This window comes from Cervus canadensis, chromosome 7 (assembly GCF_019320065.1).
Source record: "Cervus canadensis isolate Bull #8, Minnesota chromosome 7, ASM1932006v1, whole genome shotgun sequence".
Lineage (NCBI taxonomy): Eukaryota > Metazoa > Chordata > Mammalia > Artiodactyla > Cervidae > Cervus > Cervus canadensis.
Window position 1 is genome coordinate 22,646,940 of NC_057392.1, and position 21,731 is coordinate 22,668,670.

The window sequence follows — 21,731 nt, forward strand, 5'->3', positions numbered from 1 at the left end:
GATCCATCTGAAGCTGATTTTTGTACATGGTGTGAAGTAAGGGTCTAGCCACATCTTTTGCCTGTGGCTATCCAGCCCATCTGTTGAAAACTATTCTTTCCCCATGGAATAGTTTTGGCAACCTTGTCAAAAGTCAGTTGACCATAGATGTGTGAGTTTATTTCAAGATTCTTGGTTCTGTTTCACTCATCTATCGCCTGTCTGCATGCCAGTACCATGCTGACTTGGTTGCTTAGCATTTTAGGAAGGTTTGAAATAGGGAAATGTGAATCCTCCAGTTTTGTTCTAACCCTGCATGCTGTTCTAACCCAAAACTGTGAGCAACTATATGTTAACAAACTATACAACTTAGATGAAGTGAACACATTTCTAGAGAGACAAACTACTGAAATTCAATAAGAAATAGATTATTTGAGTAGATCTGTAACAAACGAAGAGATTCAATTGGTAATCCATAAACTTCCCATAAAGAAAAGCTCGGCTTCACTGCTGATTTTTACTAACATTTTAAAGAAGGATTAAAACAAGTTCTTCACAAACTCTTTCAGAAAATAAGGGGTGGTGGGGGAGGACACATCCCAGCTTATTTTATGAGGCCAAAACTGTACAGATACCACAAACACAGAAAACTACAGACCAATACTTCTTACATCACAAAAACCCTTAGAAGACTTAGCAAACTAAATCCAGTCACAGAGAAAGAATTCTGTCATGACCCATGGGCTTTATCCCAGGAATGCACGTTTGGTTTAATGTCTGAAAATTAATGCAATATATACAATCAATGAAATAAAAATCACATGATCATCTCAATAGATACAGAAAAGACATTAGAGAAAGTCCAACACCCTTTCATGATAAGAACATTCAACAGACTAGGGAGCAGGCACTTCCTCAAGTCAATAAAAGGCATTTCTGAAGACCCATGCCTAACATTGTACTTATTGGTGAGAGGCTGGGCACTTCCCAAAAGATCAGACCAAGGCAGGGACATCCCCTCTCACCCCATCTATTCAACATTGTACTCTGTTCACAGATGCTGTGATCTTATTTATGTAGAGTATAATTTATGCTAAAAATTATCACAAGAAATAAATTCAGCAAGTTTGCAAGGATACAAAATCAGTGTAAAAACCAATTGTATTTCTCAATAACTTGCAATGAACAATCCAGAAGTGAAATTTAGAAAAAAATAAATGCTATTTACAGAAGCATCAAAAAGAGTAAAATATTTAGGAATAAGTTTAACAAAGAAGTAAGTGTAAAACGTACACTCTGAGAACTAAAAACCAATGTAGAGAGAAATGAAGGGAAAACACCGCATGTTCTCGAACTGGAAGACTTCTCATTGTTAACATGACGTCACCCCCTGATACCACCTCCAGCCAGTGCAGCCCCCACCCCATCCTGCTGGTATCCTTGTAGGAACTGGCCAACCGACCCTCATATCCATGTGGGATTGCAACGCACCCAGCATAGCAATCTTGTAAAAGAAGAACAAAGTATAGAAGCACCCCTCGGTTCTTAAAGGAGTTTTAGAGCTTGTAGACGTGTCTGCTCTGCTTTGGGGGATGGAGTTTGGATGATTCCTGAAGAGTCTACAGCCTGACTGAGGAAGCATGCTTAGGTCTTTTGTTTTGTGGTGCCGTGCTGATGTGCTAAGTCCTATCCGACTCTGTGTGACCCCATGGACTGAAGCTGCCCGTCTCCTCTGTCCATGGGATTCTAAGGGCAAGAATACTGGAGTGGGCTGCCGTTTCCTCCTCCAGGGCATCTTCCAACCCAAGGATTGAACCCGTGTCTCCTGCATTGCAGGTAGATTCTTTTACCACTAGGGCTACCTGGAATCTGAACATAAATGATGTCAATTAAGGGAAATTGGTAGTGGTGTTGCCTGCTGGGTGCTCAGGGAAGCTGGGACCTGCTCCCAACTGGTGGGCAACCTGCTAGGGGGGTTTGAAGGCTCGCCAGGGTAACTCCCACGTGTGGCCCCAGGGTTGGGATGTGCCTGGAAAGCAGGTCTGACCCCCCTCTGCTGAGCCAGCTGCATTTCTGGAGACAGGCAGTAGAGAGAGTGCGCCAGGTGGACACAGGAGGCAAGCTCTGCTCTCCCTGTGAACTTCTCTTGTGGGAACGTTGCAAACCTGCAGAAAAGTCAGAAAGACTATGCGGAGTCTGCTCACATGCGCCCTTCACCATGGTTCCCCTTCTTCCCCAGGCCTGTCCATGTCTGTTGCAGAGCCAAACCATGCGTCCACGTGTGTGTCCACACTCACATCCCCATGCACATGCACACGCTCCTCTCGTTGCTGTGAGTGCCACATCCCAACCTGTTGCCTGGCCTTCCTGTGTTTGTCTCCTGTAGCGGGGACATCACACCTGTCTGCCTGTTCTCTGATGAATAGGCCATACTCACAGGGCTCTCCAGGTCCCAGTGACATCCTTTATGAACCTGGCCCTTGTCTCTGCTCGGTGGCCTGGGCACATCGAGGCATCATGTGGCCCTTGGTGGCCGTGGCTCCTCAGTCTCTCACCTTGGATGGTCCCTCCCACCTCGCTTTCCTGACGCGGATGTTTCTGGACAGTCTGGCCACTGTCCTGTGAAACACCCTGTCTGAGTTGTCCAGCTGCTTCCTCATGTTTAGATTCAGGCTTCGGGGCATCCCCTGGACAGGCGTGCACGTGTCCTCCACGTGACCTTCCACCGGGAGCCAGGAGCTGGGAGCTGGGAGGGCATCGGTGTTTGGTGGCTGTTGGGCGGCCCCTTCGGGAAGGTGCCTGTTCCTTGAGCCGTGTCCATATCTTGAGCATCTCTGCTCTGCGACCACCTTTCACCTCCCTTGACGACCCCTCCAGCAGGGGGTCTCCACCTGCCATGCTCACCTCTCCAAGAACTGGCTCTGTGGGGGCCGGAGGGGCCGCAGTGTTTCTTGTCACCCTCAGGCCAGTGGTGGGTTTGCGGGAGAGGCCCACTTCTCTGAGTGCAGGGTGATGCTTGGTGTGGATCTAGGGGCTGGAGTGTTCCCAAGGCTCAATGTCACCCACAGAGGAGTCTGGGATGGAGGCTGGGGCTCTCCTTCCCTCCAGGTGGCCCCTTGCCCACCCCTGCTTGACCCGGCCTTGGGGTCACAGCCCTTGGGAGAAGAAGTAGGTTAAATGACGCCCAAGGACAGAGGTGGCAGGGCCAGACAGCCTGGCAGTCAAAAATTAGAGAGTGTTGCGATGTGCCTGCCACCCTTGGTCCTTGGGTCTGTGTGCGTGGCTCTCACTGGCCGTGCAGCCAGGTGGGTCCTCAGGTGACCGACACCCACAGTGAGGGGAGGTACCCATGGGCCTTGACCTGTAGCCCCGGCTGCCTGGCCTCCCACTGCCTGACCACTCAATATTCCCGGCAACCTGAGGGTGGACAGTGGCCATGAGGAAAGGCTGGGGCAGGGGCCCCGCCAGTGGTCCGCATAGAGCCTGCCGCCACCCCACCCAGCAACAGGGCCTCTGTCCCTGTGGATCGAAAGGGTCGCCGTGAAACACAGGGCTGGGGTAGGACGTCTGGACACTCTGGATGCTACAGGCTAGTTGGACACAGAGAAACGAGGGGTCATGTTCCATTTTGAAGGGCTGGAAACAGTGTCAACCACGTACAGGTCTTTACTGGACGTGCCGCTGCCCCGGGGGCCTGTGCCCCAGCAGTGGGTGCTGGAACAGTTGTTTCTCAAGCCCTCTCCTCGGAGGCCTGGGGACACCTGCCAGGGCTGGCCGGTCATCAGGCAGGGGCCTGGGGACACCTGCCAGGGCTGGCCAGCTCCCGTTGGCCCACGCATATTGAACAATCTCTAGTGTCTGGTCCTCAGGGGCAAGAGAGAGAACCCCAGATGACCTGAGGAGGGGTGCTGGCTTGGGGGCCTTTGGGCAGATGTGGGCAGCCCCAGGCAGACCACTTGGAGGGCCTCAGGGGAGACCCTGCCCTGGCCCAGGACGTCTGAGGCCCCAGCGGCAGGGCCCCCAAGAGCCGGGCAGACAAGGCCCTCCTCTGAGCTTGTGGCCCTGAACCTCGGTCCTGGACACGCTCATCTCTTTGTTCCTCAGATTACTTCTGCTCACATGTGGGTGTTTGTGCTTTTTAAAAAATGGAAATGAAAGATCACATTATTCAGGAATCCAAACCAGTCCAGCCAACAAGACGGAACAAACCCTGGTGAACCGCAGGGCAGGAGGCGGGGCGGGATGAGAGGCGGGGCAGTGGGCGTGGTGATGTAGGGGGCGGGGCGGGGCGATGGGCGAGGCAGGGGTGTGAGGCAGAACCTTTCGGAAGTTCTGGGTGCTGGGTCCTCTTCTAGGGGGTGGTGGGCCCCTCAGCCCCCCTGGTGCTTGGAGGGGGAGTGATCCTGAACCAGAGAGACCTGTCCCATAAGGACGGTGCCCAGGTGCCCTCAGAGAGGCCCCAGGAGGGCCAGTGAGGGAGCGACTCAGTTGGCTTTGGATTTGGGCGTCATTTGGGCGTCATTCTGAAGAGAAGGTGCAAGCAGAAGGCTGAGCTCAGCCCTGTCACATGCAAGTCCTAATGCCCATCCCTGGGTTGTGCAGACCCCAGGGGCGGCTAGCAAACCCCGACCTGGTGGGACTTCCCTGATCGCCAGGGGGCCTCCCTGGCATTGGAAACCTGAGACAGCCGTGTGCACAGGGGAGTGGACACAGCGCACCCAGACCCGAGACACATGTACACGTGTGGGTCCACAGACATGCACTTGCATATACAGAGATATACTAAGACACCCATCAGAGACACACAGACACACACCTATAGACACTCAGGCACCCATGCATTTGGCGAGCCCTTTAGGGAATAAATAGGGTAGAGGTGTTTGCTTGGTTTGTGCATGGGCGGAGGAGCAAGGAGGGCCTTTCAGCTGGGGGTGTGGGGTGTCCTGGTGGGGGTGGGGTGTTCCTGGCATGAGGAGAGAAGGGAATCCACTTGAAGCTTTGCTAGGGGTCACCTAACACCTGCAAGATTCCCAAGATTTCCCAGAACCTGTGAGACAGAAAGCCACCTTGTTATTCCCAACACCACCTTCATGTCTCCACTGGGTTGAGAATTCTCTTCTATAAATTAAAATACCCAGCTGTATTCTATAGTGTCCAAGAAACTTCAGACAGAAACTCCATGTCCTCCAAGGGTCAGAGGTCACCAGAGACAGTTCTGCAGGTGATGGAGGGGGGGAGGGGGCGGCGGGCAGGCAACCCATGCCGGATAACTTGACTTAAGTAGTGGCAGCATGGAATCTGAATACAGGAGGATACCAGGTTAATAAAAAACGGAAGCTACCACACCATCGGGGCAGGGGGGCGTCATCATTGAGGCAGGGCAGCCCTCTCTGGAGCTGCAGGGCAGTAAGCGCAGGGCCTGAGGCCTTGAGGGGTGTGTAAGAGCTTGCAGAAGGAGACCCAGCAGGAACTGTGCTGTTGTTGGCTTCTGGTCCTGGACCCAGTGAATTCCTGGCTCACCAGGAATTCCCGGATCCTGGTCACTCCTAACCTGGGGGCCCAGAAACATGGCCCCTGACCCAGAGGTATTTGTGTTTCAGCCATTTCCAGCGGTTTCTCTCCAGACCCGTTTCCCCTCCTCCGTCCCCATGGGCAGCTCAGGGAAGATTATCCGGCCTCCACGTTGAGCACGGACCCTCCGCAGGGCCCTGAGGCTCAGACCCTGTGTGTCCCGATGGGCTGGCCCAGGCAGGCCTGTGGCGGCCATAGCCAGCAGGGAGCCTGGTCTGCACCGCAGGCTTTCTGAATGCTGCTGTGCCCATGTGCATGTACGCTTGTGGGTGTGTGCATGTGCATGTGAGTCTGTGCACGTGAACGTGTGTACAGGTGTGTGACCTGGCGGGGGCGGGGGGCGGGGCGCGGTCTCAGACCAGCACCTCGACAGGTTGCTTCCCAATGAGAGCCGAGGCCTGGGGCAGAGCCGTGCTGGTGTTCTCAGAGGAGGTGGACGTGTGATGTTCTCAGAGTGCTGGGAGGTGACCTTGGCCTCCAGAAGGTGGGCAGGAAAAGTGGGGTCTGGCGGGGAGAGTGGGGGGGCCTACCGGGGGTGGCGTGGGTACTCAGTGCAGGCAGACCACAGCAGCTCGGTTCCGTGCTCCTGGCTCTCCCAATCAGGGTGAGGTGAACAAGTGCGTGCGGGGCTGGGGCTACTGAGGGGCCCCAGGGAGCAGCTGAGGCCCGGGACCAAGGGGAACAGGGCATCCCCATGCTGACGGCTCAGGGGCTGTCCCTTGACTGGGCCCAGGGTCCCCCTCCAGGACGTGCCCGGAGAAGGGGAAGGGCCTTTGGAATTTCTGTCCTGAGATTTTTCCCGAGACTTTTAGGCGTAAAATCACATTAGTGGCAGCAAATAGCAAGAACGTTCTCTGGCGTTTCTAAGAATTCTGGGATGGATGGTGGGACCCAGATGTTGGCTTACATGGTGCTCCCCCGCCCTTTTCCAGAGGAGACCTGTGTCTGCTGTCCTGAACCATGATTTTGACCCCATGCTGCCCAGCCCCCTGGATAGCACTTATCGATAGCATCCTTATCTTGAACTGGGCCCAGCCACAGCCTGGAGTGGACGGGGATCCTGGGGAACTTGGGCAGAGGGCAGTTGGTGTACCGGGCATGCAGGGCACACGTGGGGTCTAGCGTGGAGTGTGGTGTGTGTGTGGACCTGTGTGTGTGGGGAGGCGTGAGATTGCGTGTGATGATGTAAGCCTGCAGGAGGGAGCACGTGTCTTTGCCAAAGTGAGTGTTGGGCATGTGCAGGCGTGTGTGGGCACGTATGTAGACCACCTAGATTCCACTTGGGCTCCCATCTCCCAGGCTCTGGCCCCTGGTCAACTGTCCGAGGAATCCTTACCGTGAGCACTGCTGGCCATGCTGTGTGCAGGCCCAGGGTGAAGGCGGGAGCTGGGCCCCGGCCTGGCGATTGTGGACACTGCTTTACAGACTGCCCATCAGGTGGTCAGCATGGGACAGAGCTTGGAGGTGGTACTGCCCCGGGCCCTCTTGTTGGGGGAAAACCCCCCCACCCGTCCTCCTGCTGCCGCCTGGGGCCCCTCCCAGGGGGAGGAGAATTGAAGGGGCAGCACCGAGGGCAGATGCTGAGTGGGGAGGGGGCAGCATCCTCCGAGTCAGACACCCACACCAGCCGTGAGTCCCAGGCAAGGCTGCTGTGGCAGCGGGGCCTTCTCCCCACACCCCAAAGCAGGCTCTGGGAGGATGTAAGCTCTTGGGGCCACATTCCTGTGTCCTAGACGAGGAATTGTGTCATCTGAGGGCTTTCCTGGTGGCTCAGTGGTAAAGAATCTGCCTGCCAATTCAGGAGACGGGGGTTCAATCCCTGGGTTGGGAAGATCCCCTGGAGGAGGAAATGGCAACCCATTCCAGTATTCTTGCCTGGAGAATCCCGTGGACAGAGGAGCCTGGCGGGCTACAGTCCATAGGGTCACAAAGAGTTGGACATGACTGAGCAGGCAGGTTTGAGGTTTCATGAAGGAAGGAGCTGGGACTGGGTGGGAGGAGTCCAGCTGCAGGCCGGCCTGGCTTCCCCGGCCTCCTAGCAGACCCCAGTGTGGGACACCCCTGGAAGGGGCACCGAGCGATGTCTAGAGGAGGCTGATGCCCAGGGCCTACAGGCAGGGTTTACTCGCCCAGCCCTCCTCCCTGCTCTTAGGCTGAGCTCTGAGGAGTGGCAATGGGGAGGACCTCTGTTTGTCTGGAGACTTTGATCTCATCAAGTCCATAGTCTTCCTTTGCTTTCATGTAGATTCCCAACTGCTGTGCTGTCCCTTTGGGGGCAATTCTCAAGAGTTGATCAGAAACTCCCAGGCCTGAGCGAAATACTCAGGCGAACTCAAACACCGGAAGTGTCGCCGGAGACCTTGGTTCCAGTCCATGGAGATGGAGGGCTGGTGTGACTGAGCACGTTTTAAAAGTGAAAGTGAAAAAGAGGCTGTGATCTCTGGCAAGATGGAGTGAGGGAAGTCAGGTGTCCATGGGGGGACAGAGCCAGGTGGGTTAGGGAGCAGGCGACTCTGAGCAGGCCCCAGGAGCTGGACCTTGAACATTTCAGCAGCTGCAGCAGGAGGAAGGACTCAGAGCAAGCCCAGTGGTTTCTAAGCTCCAGCTTTGCTCCAGAGCTGTGGCCCAAGGCCAGGCTTCCAGGCTTTTCCCAGTTGAAGTGACTCCAAGTGCAGAGGGTGGTGGGCATGGGGGCCTGGGGGCTGCACCCCACTCTCCTGAGATTCCTAGCCCTACCTAGGTCAGATGCCCTTGAGGGCCTCTGCCCTGTGCTTTCTCAGGTCTGGGCTCTGCAGGCTGCAGGGCGAGGAAGAGGATCCTTCCTGAAGCCCCAGAGCACGCAGGAGCACCCCCCCGCCCCAACCCTCAGGGGATTAAGGTGCTGGCTGGAGCCCACCCAATTCCCACACACCCGAGCAGGGACTCGATGGCAGTCTGGAAGGGCCCAGGGATCCTCTGGGTCCCAGCGGAGGGAGCTGGGAACTCCTCTGAGGGCTCTGCCGCTGCCCTTTGGCCTCTGGCGGGGGAGGTCTTCCACTGCTTCTAGGAAGTGTGAGGCATTCTTGGGGTGGGGGGGGAGTGCTGTCGTCTTGCGTGGAGATTTGCCTGTTTTCCCTCTTGAAGTAGAAAGGTAGAAGGAGGAGCCGCCCAGATGCATGAATGGGGAGCTGGCTGCTGGCCGGGGATGGGTGGGGGAGCGGGAGGCGGAGCGGGCTGGCCCCACCTCCTGACAGCAGAGGCCGCCTGCTGCTCCGAGGAGCACACAGCCCCATGGCTCCCGACCCCAGCAGCCGCCGCCGCGGCCACTACGGCCTCCTGCTGCTTGCCTGCTGCCTCTCGGCCGCCCAGGCTGACCTGCTGTCCTGGCTATGGCCCGGGAACAGTGCCCAGCCCACAGCTGCACCAGCCTCCAAGACCCCGGGCAGCTCACCTGTGTGGCCCACAGAGGATACCACCACGCACGTGGCCCCCCGGGATGCTCCCACCGACTGGTGGAAAGTCTCTGCCAGCCCCACAACCCCTCTGCAGAGGCCGGAGGCAGGGCAGGGCCAGAGCCCCGCTGGCCCCACGGCCTCCACCGCGAGCTTGGACCTGAAGGAGGAGAACATCGCCGGCGTCGGAGCCAAGATCCTGAACGTGGCTCAGGGCATCCGGAGCTTCGTCCAGCTGTGGGACGACACTAAGGACACCACCCCTGCCGAGAGCTCTGCCAGGGCAGGGACGCCAGCCCCCACGACCCCCACAGACCCCCTTTCTACCGCCCCGGCCAAGGGCTCCGCCAGGGCAGGGATGCCGCCCCCCACGGACACCACGGACCCCCTCTCCACCCCTGGACCCTCCAGCACCCCCCAGGACAGCGGGACCACCCTCCAGCCGAGCACCGGGGCCCTGAGCTCTCCAGACACCCAGAGGACCGAGGCCGGCACCCTGCCAGTGCCCACCCAGCTGCCGCCCTCCCTGGGCAGACCCTGGTTCAGGGAGTCCTTGGTACTGCCTACCCCAGGTAGATTTTCTCTTTCCTTCGGGCCGACCCGGGGGCCTCCCCGGGGACACCAGCTGCCCCTCGGGCGGCCCCTGCAGCTGGACGGTGAAGGATTCTTGCTTGCGGCAGCCCGTCCCGGCCACCAACACCCTGACGACCGCCGGCCCACGCCGCCTCTACCTCCCCTGGTGATGGGTTCCCTGGGCAGGCACACTGCCCTCTGGGCTCTCTCCTCTGACTCCCCTGCCAAGCTGTCTCACGTTGCAATCTCGGCTCTAACTGTGGACAATGGTGCTTGGTCTCCCCACGTGGCTAATTCTGCGGGGCCTGGTCTTGCTAACAAGTCCACACTGCTTGGGGCTGGTGAGCCGGCTGCCACTGGGCAGCCTGTCCCCACCACCGCTGGCCGCTGCCTGCCCCTGCCACCCTCCCTGGCCCTCTGCGGCCACCTGGGCATCAGGCACTCCTGGTGGCCCAACCACCTCCGCCACGCAAGTCGGGAGGAGGTGCAGGCCGCGGTCCCAGCCTGGGGGGCGCTGCTCCGGACCCATTGCCACCGCTTCCTGGCCTGGTTCTTCTGCCTGCTGCTGGCGCCCCCCTGCGGGCCCGGCCTGCCACCCGGCCCACCACCCTGTCGCCAGTTCTGTGAGGCCCTGGAGGATGCATGCTGGAGCCGCCTGGACGGGCGCGGGCTGCCACTCCTCTGTGCCTCGCTCCCGGCCCGCGAGGATGGGCACTGTGTGTTCATAGGGCCACTGGCAGGTAACGGCCCGCCCGCCACCTGCTTTCCCGTCGGTCCAGCCGGGAGAGCTCAGCCAGGGCTGCGTGAGCCTGGCTTGGAGGCCCTGCTGGCCCTGATGTCACGCCCTTAGGAGGCCGGATGGGGCCTCCTTTCCAGGAGGAGGCAGAGGCCTGGGGAGGCTGAGAGGCAGGCTTGAGACCAGAGGTCTGTATGTGACAGCAGGTCTCCCCTGGCCCCGGGGTCACATGTCACGTGCGTGTCAGAGAGGGGAAACGGAGGCATAGACGAGATAGACCACTGATTTCTGGTCACTGCTCCTGGTCACTGGGCCGCAGTGTCTCAGGTCCTTTCTGTGTCCCAGCCTGCATGGTCGAGGGGCCCGCAGGGGTGGGGGCCCTGAAAGTCCAGAGGTCTTGACCACCCAGCGGTCAGTGAGTCTGAGGGGCTCATAGCAGCCCCGCCAGCCAGCCTGTGAGCTCCAGAGCCTCTCCATTCCCGGGCAGGGGGAGGGTCCCTCCTGGGTCCCTCCCTCCTGCGGGCCGTGTCCCCACCGGGACTGCACCCCAGCACCATGTGGCCAGTAGGGGGTGGATGGGCCACCACAGCTACTGGGCCCCCCAGCTCCCTCTGCGTCCATGGTGGGGCTGGGCCCTCGCACGAGCCCACTGTCGATTTGCTCTGCTGGCCTGTCCTGTCCTTGCCCCGCTGTGTGTGTCCTGCCCCCCCAGCCCTGTGGTGTTGTGGGGAACAGCCTAGACCTGCTCATTGGTCTGCAGAGTCACTGGGCTTTGGAGCTGGCCCAGTGCGGGGACGGGTGGCTGCCCTGGACCGCGAGAGGGAGTGTCACCTGCTGGGCTCCTGGGGAACGTGTGTGGGTGATGCGCGGGGTGATGGTGGCTGAACCCTGTGTGTGAGCAGGGTGGACAGAAGGACCTCCTAGGAGCAGCCTGGGCAGGACCTGCTCCAGGAGGGCGTCTGAGGTGTGTGCAGAGCCCAGGGCCTGTGGCGGCCCCTGTGAGCAGGGCTGAGGGCAGAGCAGGGCTGTGCCCAGGCATGTCGGCACAGAAGGCATTGACTTCACCCTGCGGGGGGCAGGGGGTGTCTGCAGTGAGCCACATGTCCTCCTCCCCCCACAGTCACTGCTTGGAACATCCGCACGCTGAGCTGGCCTGGGCCCTCTCTGCCCTGTCCCCGCCAAGTCCACGGGGCCGGGGCAGCCCTGCAGGGAGGTGTCCTTCCAGGAGGACCCCAGTCCCACCCAAAAGCCCACCTCCTCTTCCTGCCCCATAGTGTGAGGGGTGAGGGTGGGGCCAGGCGTTCCCTCCAGGGCCCTGAACACACACACACACATCCTTCTGCTGGGCCTTGGGCAGGGCCCAGGTCCCCTTCGGGTCAGAGATCAGCTGTAGCAGGCCTGGGGCTGGGGGCGGGTGGGGGGTGGGCCTCGTGCGGGCAAGGCCCTGGCCAGGCTGCGTGGGGTGTGGAATTTCCTTGACCGCAGCTGGCCTGAGGAGTGGCCTGAAGGGACTTTCCACTGGACATCTGCTCACATTGGCAGGGCCCCGGCCTGTGCGGGAGGCCGTGTTCTGAGCAGAAGCCTGGGAGATTCTCTGTTGCACTCGGATGTCCATCACCCCAGGGACCCACGGGCCCAGGGCTGGAGCATTCTCCCCTCCTCTGGCCTCTTGGTGGCAACCACCCACCCACTCCGGTCCCCTGCACTGGGCTGGACAGTCCCTCTGCCCCTGTGCACCGGGGAAGGGGCCTTGGGATGAGACTGTCTCTGATTGAGTGAGTTTCTCAGGCTGCTGGCGTGTTGGGGCCACAGGGTAGGCTGGGGGGGCGCAGGCCATCTCTGGGTGGTGGCCAAGCCACAGGTGCTAGGTGCTGCCTCCCCAGGCCCCAGCAGGCTCCCTGCAGGGCTCCACCCCTGCCTCCAATGGCACCAGCACCCCCTTCCTCCACCTCACAGCAGAGACGGGCCCACTCCCCTCATGGTGGTCTGTGGTGCGTGGACAGTTGCTCTGTCCTGGCTCTTCAGCCTGAGACCGCAGCCTTGTCCAGCCTATCACAGCACCTCCCTGGACCTGCTTCCTCCCTGGGAAGGGAGGACCTCCAGGGAGATGGTCAGGAGGGAGCCCTGTGCCGGGCCCCAGTGCCATATGGCCGGTAAGGGAGAGAGTGGCTGCAGCCGTCAAGGCCGCACCAGCTCCATTGTGTCCATGGTCAGGCTGGGCCCTGAGCTGCGCCCGCTCCCCACTGGGTACCCTGGCCCATCAGAGTCAGGCTGGGAGTGTCCTGGCCCCTCCTCTCTCTGTGAGGGCAGCACACCATTGGAGACCCTCAGAATAAAGTGAGTGAGGACCCACACAGGGAGAGCGGGACACGCCCATCCCAGCTCCTCTGGGTCCCTGCCAGGTGGGCCAGAGAGGGGGCTGTCCCCCTGTGAGTGAGTGAGTGAGTGAGGACCGAGCTGGGATCAGAGAGATGGGGCGGGGGCCCCGCCTGGAAGAGGCAGGTTTTGCAGATAAGGGGGCTCAGCCTGGAGGAAGGAGCGTTCAGAGCAGCCAGAGCTCAGAGCGGCCCTTCCTCCTGCAAACCACACACTCTAGCCCAAGGCCGCCCACACCTGCCTCTCAGCCTCTGGGGCCACTGCGCTTATCTCATCCTGGGCTGCTTCTCCTCTGCGTTAGATTTTCGTCCCAGCTGGTCATGAGCACACTCATCAAGGTCCAGGCCTCATAGGAGAGGGCTGGACTCAGCACCCTGCAGATGGAGCAGCTGTGGATTCACACAGATGTGGTGTGTGTGTGCTAGGGCCACGGGGACAGATGACCACAGACTTGGGGGCTCCAGTGAACATAGATGTGTAACCTTTGGAGTCAGAAGTCTGAAATCAGCCTCTTGGGGCCAAAAGCAAGGTGTGGGGGGCTGTGTTCCTCCCAGGGCTCAGGGAAGGCTCGGTCTCTGTCTCTTCAGCTTCTGGAGGCGCCTGCATTCCTTGGCTCACCGCCCTCCCTCCATCGTCAAGCCCGTGGAGTCGGCCAGCCCTTCCCAGGCTGCTCTGGCTCCCTCCTGGCTGGGAGAGCTCTCTGCTCAGGGCGTGGTGGGGCCGGGTGGGGCCCTCGTCCTGAGGGCTGTTCCAGCTGTCACACCTGCAGAGCCCTGGGCTCCAGATGCTGCAGGACCGACATCCTGGAGCCTGTTACTTGGCTCCGTTAGCGTGTCTGTGCGCATGTGTGTGCGCCCACACGTACGTGAGACTCTCACTTTGTGGACGTGGGACCACGTTCTGTGTCTCTGAAAGTTCCCTCTTCCTGTGCAGTCTGGGACGTCCCCCGTGTCACTGGAGAGCTGGGTCACCCCTCTCATCCTTCCCATTTCTTCGTTCTTCACATGTTCACGTCTGTGTTAATGACTCGCATGCGGCCTGAGAGCCCCCGTGTGGCCTGGCTTTGTGTGCTGGGTGACACCCCACGTGGAATGCAGAGCCTTCTTCAAGGGCTGCTTGGATGCCGTCGGCATCCAGATCACCAGAAACCTTCCCCAAGGCCGGTAGGCTCCCCTGTGGCGCTGGGGCCCGGCCCAGGGCTCCCTCCTGCCCACCTTCCGGAGCCCCAGGGCCACTGGCTACACGTCACCACAGCCATGTACTGTGCACCACCAAGGCCGTGCCTCACGTGTGTGCAGATTCGAGCATGATAAACCTGTCGGCGTGTCTGCGGGGATGTGGGTCACCTCTCCATCCTCTTGGGAGGACTCCCAGCCCGGTGTGTCCCTGAGATGCTCGTCCTCTGTGTGTTTCCTCTGTGCTGCTGGGTGAGGATCCCTGCCCCCACAGCCTTCCTGACGTGTGTGAGGAAGGGACAGGATGGCCTTTCTTTAGACACGTGATCAGGTTGTCTTACTGCGGTGGTCGCGTCCTGTCCCGTGGGACAGTGGGCGGGGAGAGAGCCCCAGGACCTGCATCATGAATGAGGACTCTCCCCTTTTTGCTGTGTGCACAGGGCAGGACCGGGCTTATCACGTCTCGGTGGGCTGTCAAAATAACCATCCCCTTTGTCCCACTTAGTGGCTTTCATCTAGAATTCTGTTTTATCTGATGTGGTGTTGCAATATTTGCTTACTTTTCTTGTTATCCTTTGCCTGATGTTTTGACCATGTTTTTTAGGGCCGTTTTAGGTTCACAGCAAACTTGAGAGGAGGGCATAGAGAGTTCCCATGCTGCCCCCACTGTCAGCACCCTCACTTACTGGCCCACTTTCACTGATGAGCCTGCACTGAGCTGTCATAATCACCAGAGTCCAAACGCTGAGTGCTGGACAACATCTTCATTGCCTTACAAATCCTCTGTGCTCCACCCGTGCACCCCCACCCCCACCAATTCCTGGAAACCATCCATCTTTTCACTGTCTTCATAGTTGTGCCTTTTCCAGAGAGTCATATAGTTGGAATCATACAGTAAAAGATTGGCTTCTTTCTTAGTCATTATGCATTCAAGATTCCTCCATGTCTTTCTTGACTTAATAGCTTATTTTTAGCTGAATGATAGTCCATTGTAGGGATGGACTGCAGTTTATTTATTCACTCATCTACTGAAGGGCTTCTTGGTTCCTTCCACGTTTTGTCAGTTAAGAGTTGTTATTGTTGTTTAGTCACTAAGTCATGTCCGACTCTTTGTGACCCCATGGACCATGGACACATGGACCATGACCCCATGGACCCTGCCAGGCTCCTCTGTCCATGGAATTCTCCAGGCAAGAATACTGGACTGGATTGCCATTTCCTGCTCCAGGGGATCTTCCCCACCCCGGGATAGAACCTGCATCTCCTGTGTCTCCTGCATTGCAGGTGGGTTCTTTACCTGATGAGCCATCCAGGAAGCCCCCAGTTATGAGTAAAGTTCCTAGAAACATCCATGTGTTGGTTTAAGTGTAGAAACAGGTTTCAGTTCCTTTGACTAAATACCCAGAAGCAAGATTGCTGTTTCCTGTATGTTTGGTTTCATAAGAAACTACCAAACTGTCTTCCCAAGTGGCTGCACCATTCTGCACGCACCCCCACCCCCCAGCAGTGATGAGAATTTCTGTCGCTCCACATCCTCGCCAGCGTTTGGTGTTGTTGTTATTCCAGATTTTGGCCATTCTGGTAGATGTGTAGTGATGTCTCATTGTTTTATTTTGTTTTTATTTTTGGCTGTGCCATGTGACTTGTGGGATATTAGTTCCCCGACCAGGTATTGAACCCGTACACTCAGAAGTGAAAGTGAGGATTCCTAACTACTTAACTACCAGGGAATTCCCTTGCTTCATTTTGCATTTTCCTGATGACAGCTGATGTGGAGCATCGTTTCAATCTGCCATCCTTACCTCTTCTTTGGTGAGGTGACTGTTTAGACCTTTTGTGCATTTTTCAGTCAAGCTGTTCATGTTCTTGTTGAGATTTAACTGTTCTTTGTATATTTTGGATAAGAGTCCTTCGTGTGATGCGTGTTTTGCAGGTTTTTCCCCCCAGTCTGTGGCTTGTCTGCTCATTCTCCTAATGGCGTCTTTTGGAGAACAGATGTTTTTCATTTTTAGGAAGTCCAGCTTATCCGTCCTTTCATGAATTGTGTCTGTGTTTTATCTAAAAAGTCACTGCCAAAAACACAATCATTAAGCATTTCTCCCCTGTTATCTTCTAGAAGTTTTATAGTTTTGCACTTTACATTTAGATCTGTGATCCATTGTGAGTTAATTTTTGTGAAGGGTGTAGGGTCTGTGTCTAGATTCTTTTTTTTTTTTTTCTTCGTGTGATATCCAGATGTTACAGCACCATTTGTTGAAAAGATGATCTTTTCCCCATTATATTGTGTTTGATTTTTTAATTCAAGGTTGGCTATATTTATGTGGGTCTCTTTCTGGGCTCTCTATTCTGTTCCATTGATCTCCTTGTCTCTTCTTTTGCCAAGACCACACTGTCTTGACTCCCATAGCTGTATCAGTTCAGTTCAGTCTCTCAGTCGTGTCCGACTCTTTGCCACCCCATGAACCGCAGCATGCCAGGCCTCCCTGTCCATCACCAACTCCCGGAGTCTTCCCAAACTCCTGTCCATTGAGTCGGTGATGCCATCCAACCATCTCATCCTCTGTCATCCCCTTCTCCTCCTGCCCTCAATCTTTCCCAGCATCGGGGTCTTTTCTAATGAGTCAATTCTTCCCATCAAGTGGCCAAAGTATTGGGAGTTTCAGCTTCAACATTAGTCCTTCCAATGAACACCCAGGATTGATCTCCTTTAGGATGGACTGGTTGGATCTCCTTGCAGTCCAAGGGACTCTCAAGAGTCTTCTCCAACACCACAGTTCAAAAGCATCAATTCTTTGGCCCTCAGCTTTCTTTATAGTCCACTCTCACATCCATACATGACCACTGGAAAAACAATAGCTTTTGACTAGACGGACCTTTGTTGGCAAAGTAATGTCTCTGCTTTTTAATATGCTGTCTAGGTTGGTCATAACTTTCCTTCCAAGGAGTAAGTGTCTTTTAATTTCATGGCTGCAGTCACCATCTGCAGTGATTTTGGAGATCAAAAAATAAAGTCAGCCACTGTTTCCCCATCTATTTCCCATGAAGTGATGGGACCAGATACCATGATCTTAGTTTTCTGAATGTTGAGCTTTAAGCCAACTTTTTCACTCTCCTCTTTCACTTTCATCAAGAGGCTCTTTAGTTCTTCTTCACTTTCTGCCATAAGGGTGGTGTCATCTGCATATCTGAGGTTATTGATATTTCTCCCAGCAATCTTGATTCCAGCTTGTGCTTCCTCCAGCCCAGCATTTCTCATGATGTACTCTGCATATAAGTTAAATAAGCAGGGTGACAATATACAGCCTTGACATACTCCTTTTCCTATTGGGAACCAGTCTGTTGTTCCATGTCCAGTTCTAACTGTTGCTTCCTGACCTGCATACAGGTTTCTCAAGAGGCAGGTCAGGTGGTCTGGTATTCCCATCTCTTTCAGAATTTCCCACAGATTATTGCGATCCACACAGTCAAAGCCTTTGGCATAGTCAATAAAGCAGAAATAGATGTTTTTATGGAACTCTCTTGCTTTTTCAATGATCCAACGGATGTTGGCAATTTTACCTCTGGTTCCTCTGCCTTTTCTAAAACCAACTTGAACATCTGGAAGTTCACGGTTCACGTATTGCTGAAGCCTGGCTTGGAGAATTTTGAGCATTACTTCACTAGTGTGTGAGATGAGTGCAATTGTGTGGTAGTTTGAGCATTCTTTGGGATTGGAATGGAAACTGACCTTTTCCAGTCCTGTGGCCATTGTTGAGTTTTCCAAATTTGCTAACATATTGAGTGCAGCACTTTAACAGCATCATCTTTTAGGATTTGAAATAGCTCAACTGGAATTCCATCACCTCCACTAACTTTGTTCGTAGTGATGCTTTCTAAGGCCCACTTGACTTCACATTCCAAGGTGTCTGGCTCTAGGTGAGTGTGAGTGATCACACCATTGTGATTATCTGGGTCATGAAGATCTTTTTTGTAGAGTTCTTCTGTGTATTCTTGCCACCTCTTCTTAATATCTTCTGTTTCTGTTAGGTCGATACCATTTCTGTCCTTTATTTTGCCCATCTTTGCATGAAATCTTCCCTTGGTATCTCTAATTTGCTTGAAAAGATCTCTAGTCTTAAAAAAAAAATCTCTAGTCTTTCCCATTCTATTGTTTTCTTCTATTTCTTTGCATTGATCACTCAGGAAGGCTGTCTTATCTCTCCTTGCTATTCTTTGGAACTCTGCATTCAAATGGGTATATCTTTCCTTTTCTCCTTTGCTTTTCGCTTCTCTTCTTTTCACAGCTATTTGTAGGACCTCCTCAGAGAACCATTTTGCTTTTTTGCATTTCTTTTTCTTGGGGATGGTCTTGATTCCTGTCTCCTGTACAGTGTCACAAACCTCCGTCCATAGTTCATCAGGCACTCTATCAGATCTAGTCCCTTAAATCTATTTGTCACTTCCACTGCATAATCATAAGGGATTTGATTTAGGTCATACCTGAATGGTCTAGTAGTTTTCCCCACTTTCTTCAGTTTAAGTCTGAATTTGGCAATAAGGAGTTCATGATCTGAGCCACAGTCAGCTCCCGGTCTTGTTTTTGCCATAGCTGTATAGTAAGTCTTAAACAAGACAGTGTTACTTCTCCAACTTTGTTCTCCTTCAAGTGTTGAGTTGGTCTTTTCCTCTCTGTATAAACTCAAAGTTGGTTTGTTGAAAGCCCCAAAATAACTTGCTGTGATTTTTATTGGGGTTGTATTGAATCTATAGGTAAAGTTGGGTAGAACTAATATCTTGACAATATTGAATCTTCCTATGCATGAACATGGACTATCTCTGCATTTGTTTAGTTCTTCTTTGATTTCTTTTGTCAGAGTTTTGTAGTTTTCCTCATGTAGATCTTGTGCATATATTTGTCATACTTATGTGTAGTATAAATATAAATATTTCATCTTGGAGGTGCTAATGTAAATGGTATCATGTTTTAATATCAAATTCTACTTGTTCATCGATGGCATATAGGAAAATGATTGACTTCTGTATATTAATCTTATATTAATCCTACAAACTTGCTATAATCAGTAGTTCCAGGAATATTTTTTGAATAATTATTTTGGATTTTCTGCAGTTTGATTTTCATGTCAATTTCAGATTAACAGCTTTATTTCTTCCTCCCCAACCTATGTGCTTTTATTGCCTTTTCTTGTCTTACGACATTATCTGTGATGGTTGAAAAAGAGCGGTGAGGGGGCATCCTTACCTTGTACCTGGTTTTAGTGAAAAAGCTTAAAATTTCTCACCAGTAAGTATGATGTTAGCTGTAGCTTTTTAAAAAATATTTATCAAGTTGGGGAAGTTCACCTTTATTCCTAGTTTACTGAAGGTTTTACCATAATAGGTGTAGGATTTTATGAAATACTTTTTCTGCATCTATAAGACCGTGTGATTTCCTCTTCTTTAGCTTATTGATGTGATGGTTTCCATTAATTGATTTCAAATGTTGCTCAGTCACCAAACCGTGTCTGACTCTTTGGGATCCCATGGACTGCAGGCTTCCCCATCCTTCTCTATCTCCTGCAGTTTGCTCAAACTCATGTCCATTGAGTCAGTGATGCCATCCAACCATCTCATCCTCTGTCACCCCTTCTCCTTTTGCCCTCAACCTTTCCCAGCATCAGTGACTTTCCCAATGGGTCAGCTCTTCACATCAAGTAGCCAACGTATCAGAGCTTCAGCTTCAGCATCAGTCCTTCCAATGAATATTCAGAGTTGATTTCCTTTAGGATTGACTGGTTTGATCTCCTTGCTGTCCAAGAGACTCTCAGGAGTGTTCTCCAGCACAATTTGAAAGCATCATTTATTTGCTGCTCAGTCTTAATTTATGATCCAGCTCTCATATCCAAACATGAATACTGGAAAAACCGTATCTTTGACTAATCGGACCTTTGTTGGCAAAGTGATATCTCTGCTTTTTAATACACTGTCTAGGTTTGTCATAGCTATGTTGAGCCAAACTTATGTACCTGGACTAAACCCCACTGGGCCCTGGCTGGCCTGTTTGCTAGAAGGGAAACTGTCTTCAACTAGGCAAGTCCCCTGATTCCTTGATCTGAAGTGGGTGTGGCTGTCCAGAAGGCCCCAAGCTTGCTTTGGTGCCACCCACTGTGTTCCCAGGAGGGCACTCCTTGGAGCTCCCAGAGCCCGGCTCAGGCACTCGCTAGCTGGAGAGGTGCTGGTTTCCGCCCCGAGACAGCTGGGCCAGTGCCTTGGGCCAGCGCCTCCAGCCCAGCAGCTGCCAGATCTGCATGGAGGTGTGGCTACAACACCCCCCCGCCCCCACCCCTGCTCAAGATGTCTGTAACTGGAGACTAGAGCAGTGATCTCAGGGCCGTGGCATTCTGAAGATTATTCCTGATGGGAACCATGGAGAATTGCATGGAGAGGAAACGGGAGAACTTTGGGAAGGAGCTGCTCATGCATCTCTGGGGTCCCTGGGGCTCTCTCTGTATCAGGCTATTGTCTTCCAGCCAGGGGCCCAGGGCTGCTGTGTCTCAGCATCCTTAATCAATCTGGAAAAGTTCTAGCTGCCCAGGAGGAAGCATGTGGCTGGGGTACATCCACGCTTAACTTCGGGGACGGCTGAGATGGGGCACCAGGGCTACTGGCACTCAGGCTGCTGAAGGCCCTTGCTCCTTAATCTCAGGGCATCTCCCTGAGTGGACACTGGGGTCCTGGGCATGTCTGATGCAAAGGGACCGTACAGCCACACCATCTGGGTGGACAGTGGTGTCCGTCTGTGGGCAGAAAGTGACAGCTGGCCTCCCAGAGCCCGTCTTTGTGAAGGTCCCCTGCCCCGGTGAGGGTCCATCCGCCCCGGGCAGGTGCTGAGGCAGGCCATTGTTCCGTGGGTGCTGCTGTCTGCCCTGACGGTTCCCCACTTTTCATCTGCATAAGGATCTCACCTACAAGGGGTAGAGTGAGGCTGAAGGGGAGCCCACAATGCGGGAAGTCGGGGCTGCTCAGAGGCAAGACGCCGCTGTCCTGGTGGGACTAGTCTGGCAGGTACCGCAAACCCTCATCCTTGTGTGGGCGCTGCTGGTCTCTTCTCTTCTCATACTTTGTCCTCTGGGGACTCTTTGAGAGACACGGCTTGTCTTTGGGAAGTTGGGGTCCAGCATGTGTTCCCTCTGCTCCAGGGAGTCCGGGTCAGCCTGACCCTGCACTCTGGGGCCGGACTCCAGGCCCTACCACACACGGACACACTGACAGGGCCACAGTGTCAAAGGCACACACAGTCGTGTGCACACTCAGCTTAGTTAGGACACCCACACGCCAGCAGCTGCCTCCCAGAAGAGCTGCTCTGCGCACTGCATTTTGGGGGCAGAGCCCACCCAGGTTGTAGGGGGAGGGCCTGGAGAGGAAAGGCCTGGAGGCTCCTTGCCCCTCTGCCTGGCAATGTGGGTGTCCAGGGATGTCACTGGTGAGCGGGCCTCTCCCAGAGCTGGCGTTTACTGTCCTGTATCGGGCAGCAACCACAGCCCCTGGACAGAGAGGTGGGCCTTGCTTTCCCCTAACCTTGATGCCGCTGGTCCCAGGGATCTCCAGTCCAGGCTGCTGATGGCACCTGCAGACCTGGGAAGCCGCCCCATTCGGGCAGGTCCAGGCATCAGGGCTGTGTCCCAGCCTGGGCCCATGCCACCGAGGGGGCTCCGTACCATCGGGTGTCGCTGGAGAACGTGTGCCTGTGCCACTGACCCCCCCGAGGAGGGGGAGGGATGTCAGCCCAGGGAGAGTTTGAGAGGAAGGATGAGACTATGTGGGGCGAGGAGCGTGGGCAGTGGGGGAGGAAGATAGCTGCCCTGCCTTCCCCCATCACACAGCCCTGTCCAGGCGGGGTGGTGGTTGTGGCCC

At 55.0% G+C, this 21,731-nt stretch overlaps 1 protein-coding gene across 7 annotated transcripts in view; it reads left to right on the forward strand.

Annotated features, from left to right (window-relative positions):
• COL18A1 (collagen type XVIII alpha 1 chain) overlaps positions 1 to 21,731 on the forward strand; it is a 96,367-nt gene that overhangs the window by 32,919 nt on the left and 41,717 nt on the right. For 3 of the 7 annotated variants that reach the window (XM_043474593.1, XM_043474594.1, XM_043474595.1), the window contains exon 1: positions 8,671 to 10,294. The exons of 2 other annotated variants lie outside the window; for them this stretch is intronic. In XM_043474593.1, coding sequence (XP_043330528.1) covers positions 8,710 to 10,294 — 1,585 coding nt within the window. In that variant the 5' untranslated portion in view covers positions 8,671 to 8,709. Of the gene's footprint in view, positions 1 to 8,670; positions 10,295 to 21,731 lie in introns of those variants that run through there. 2 more of the 7 variants (XM_043474597.1, XM_043474598.1) reach the window with 1 other exon arrangement.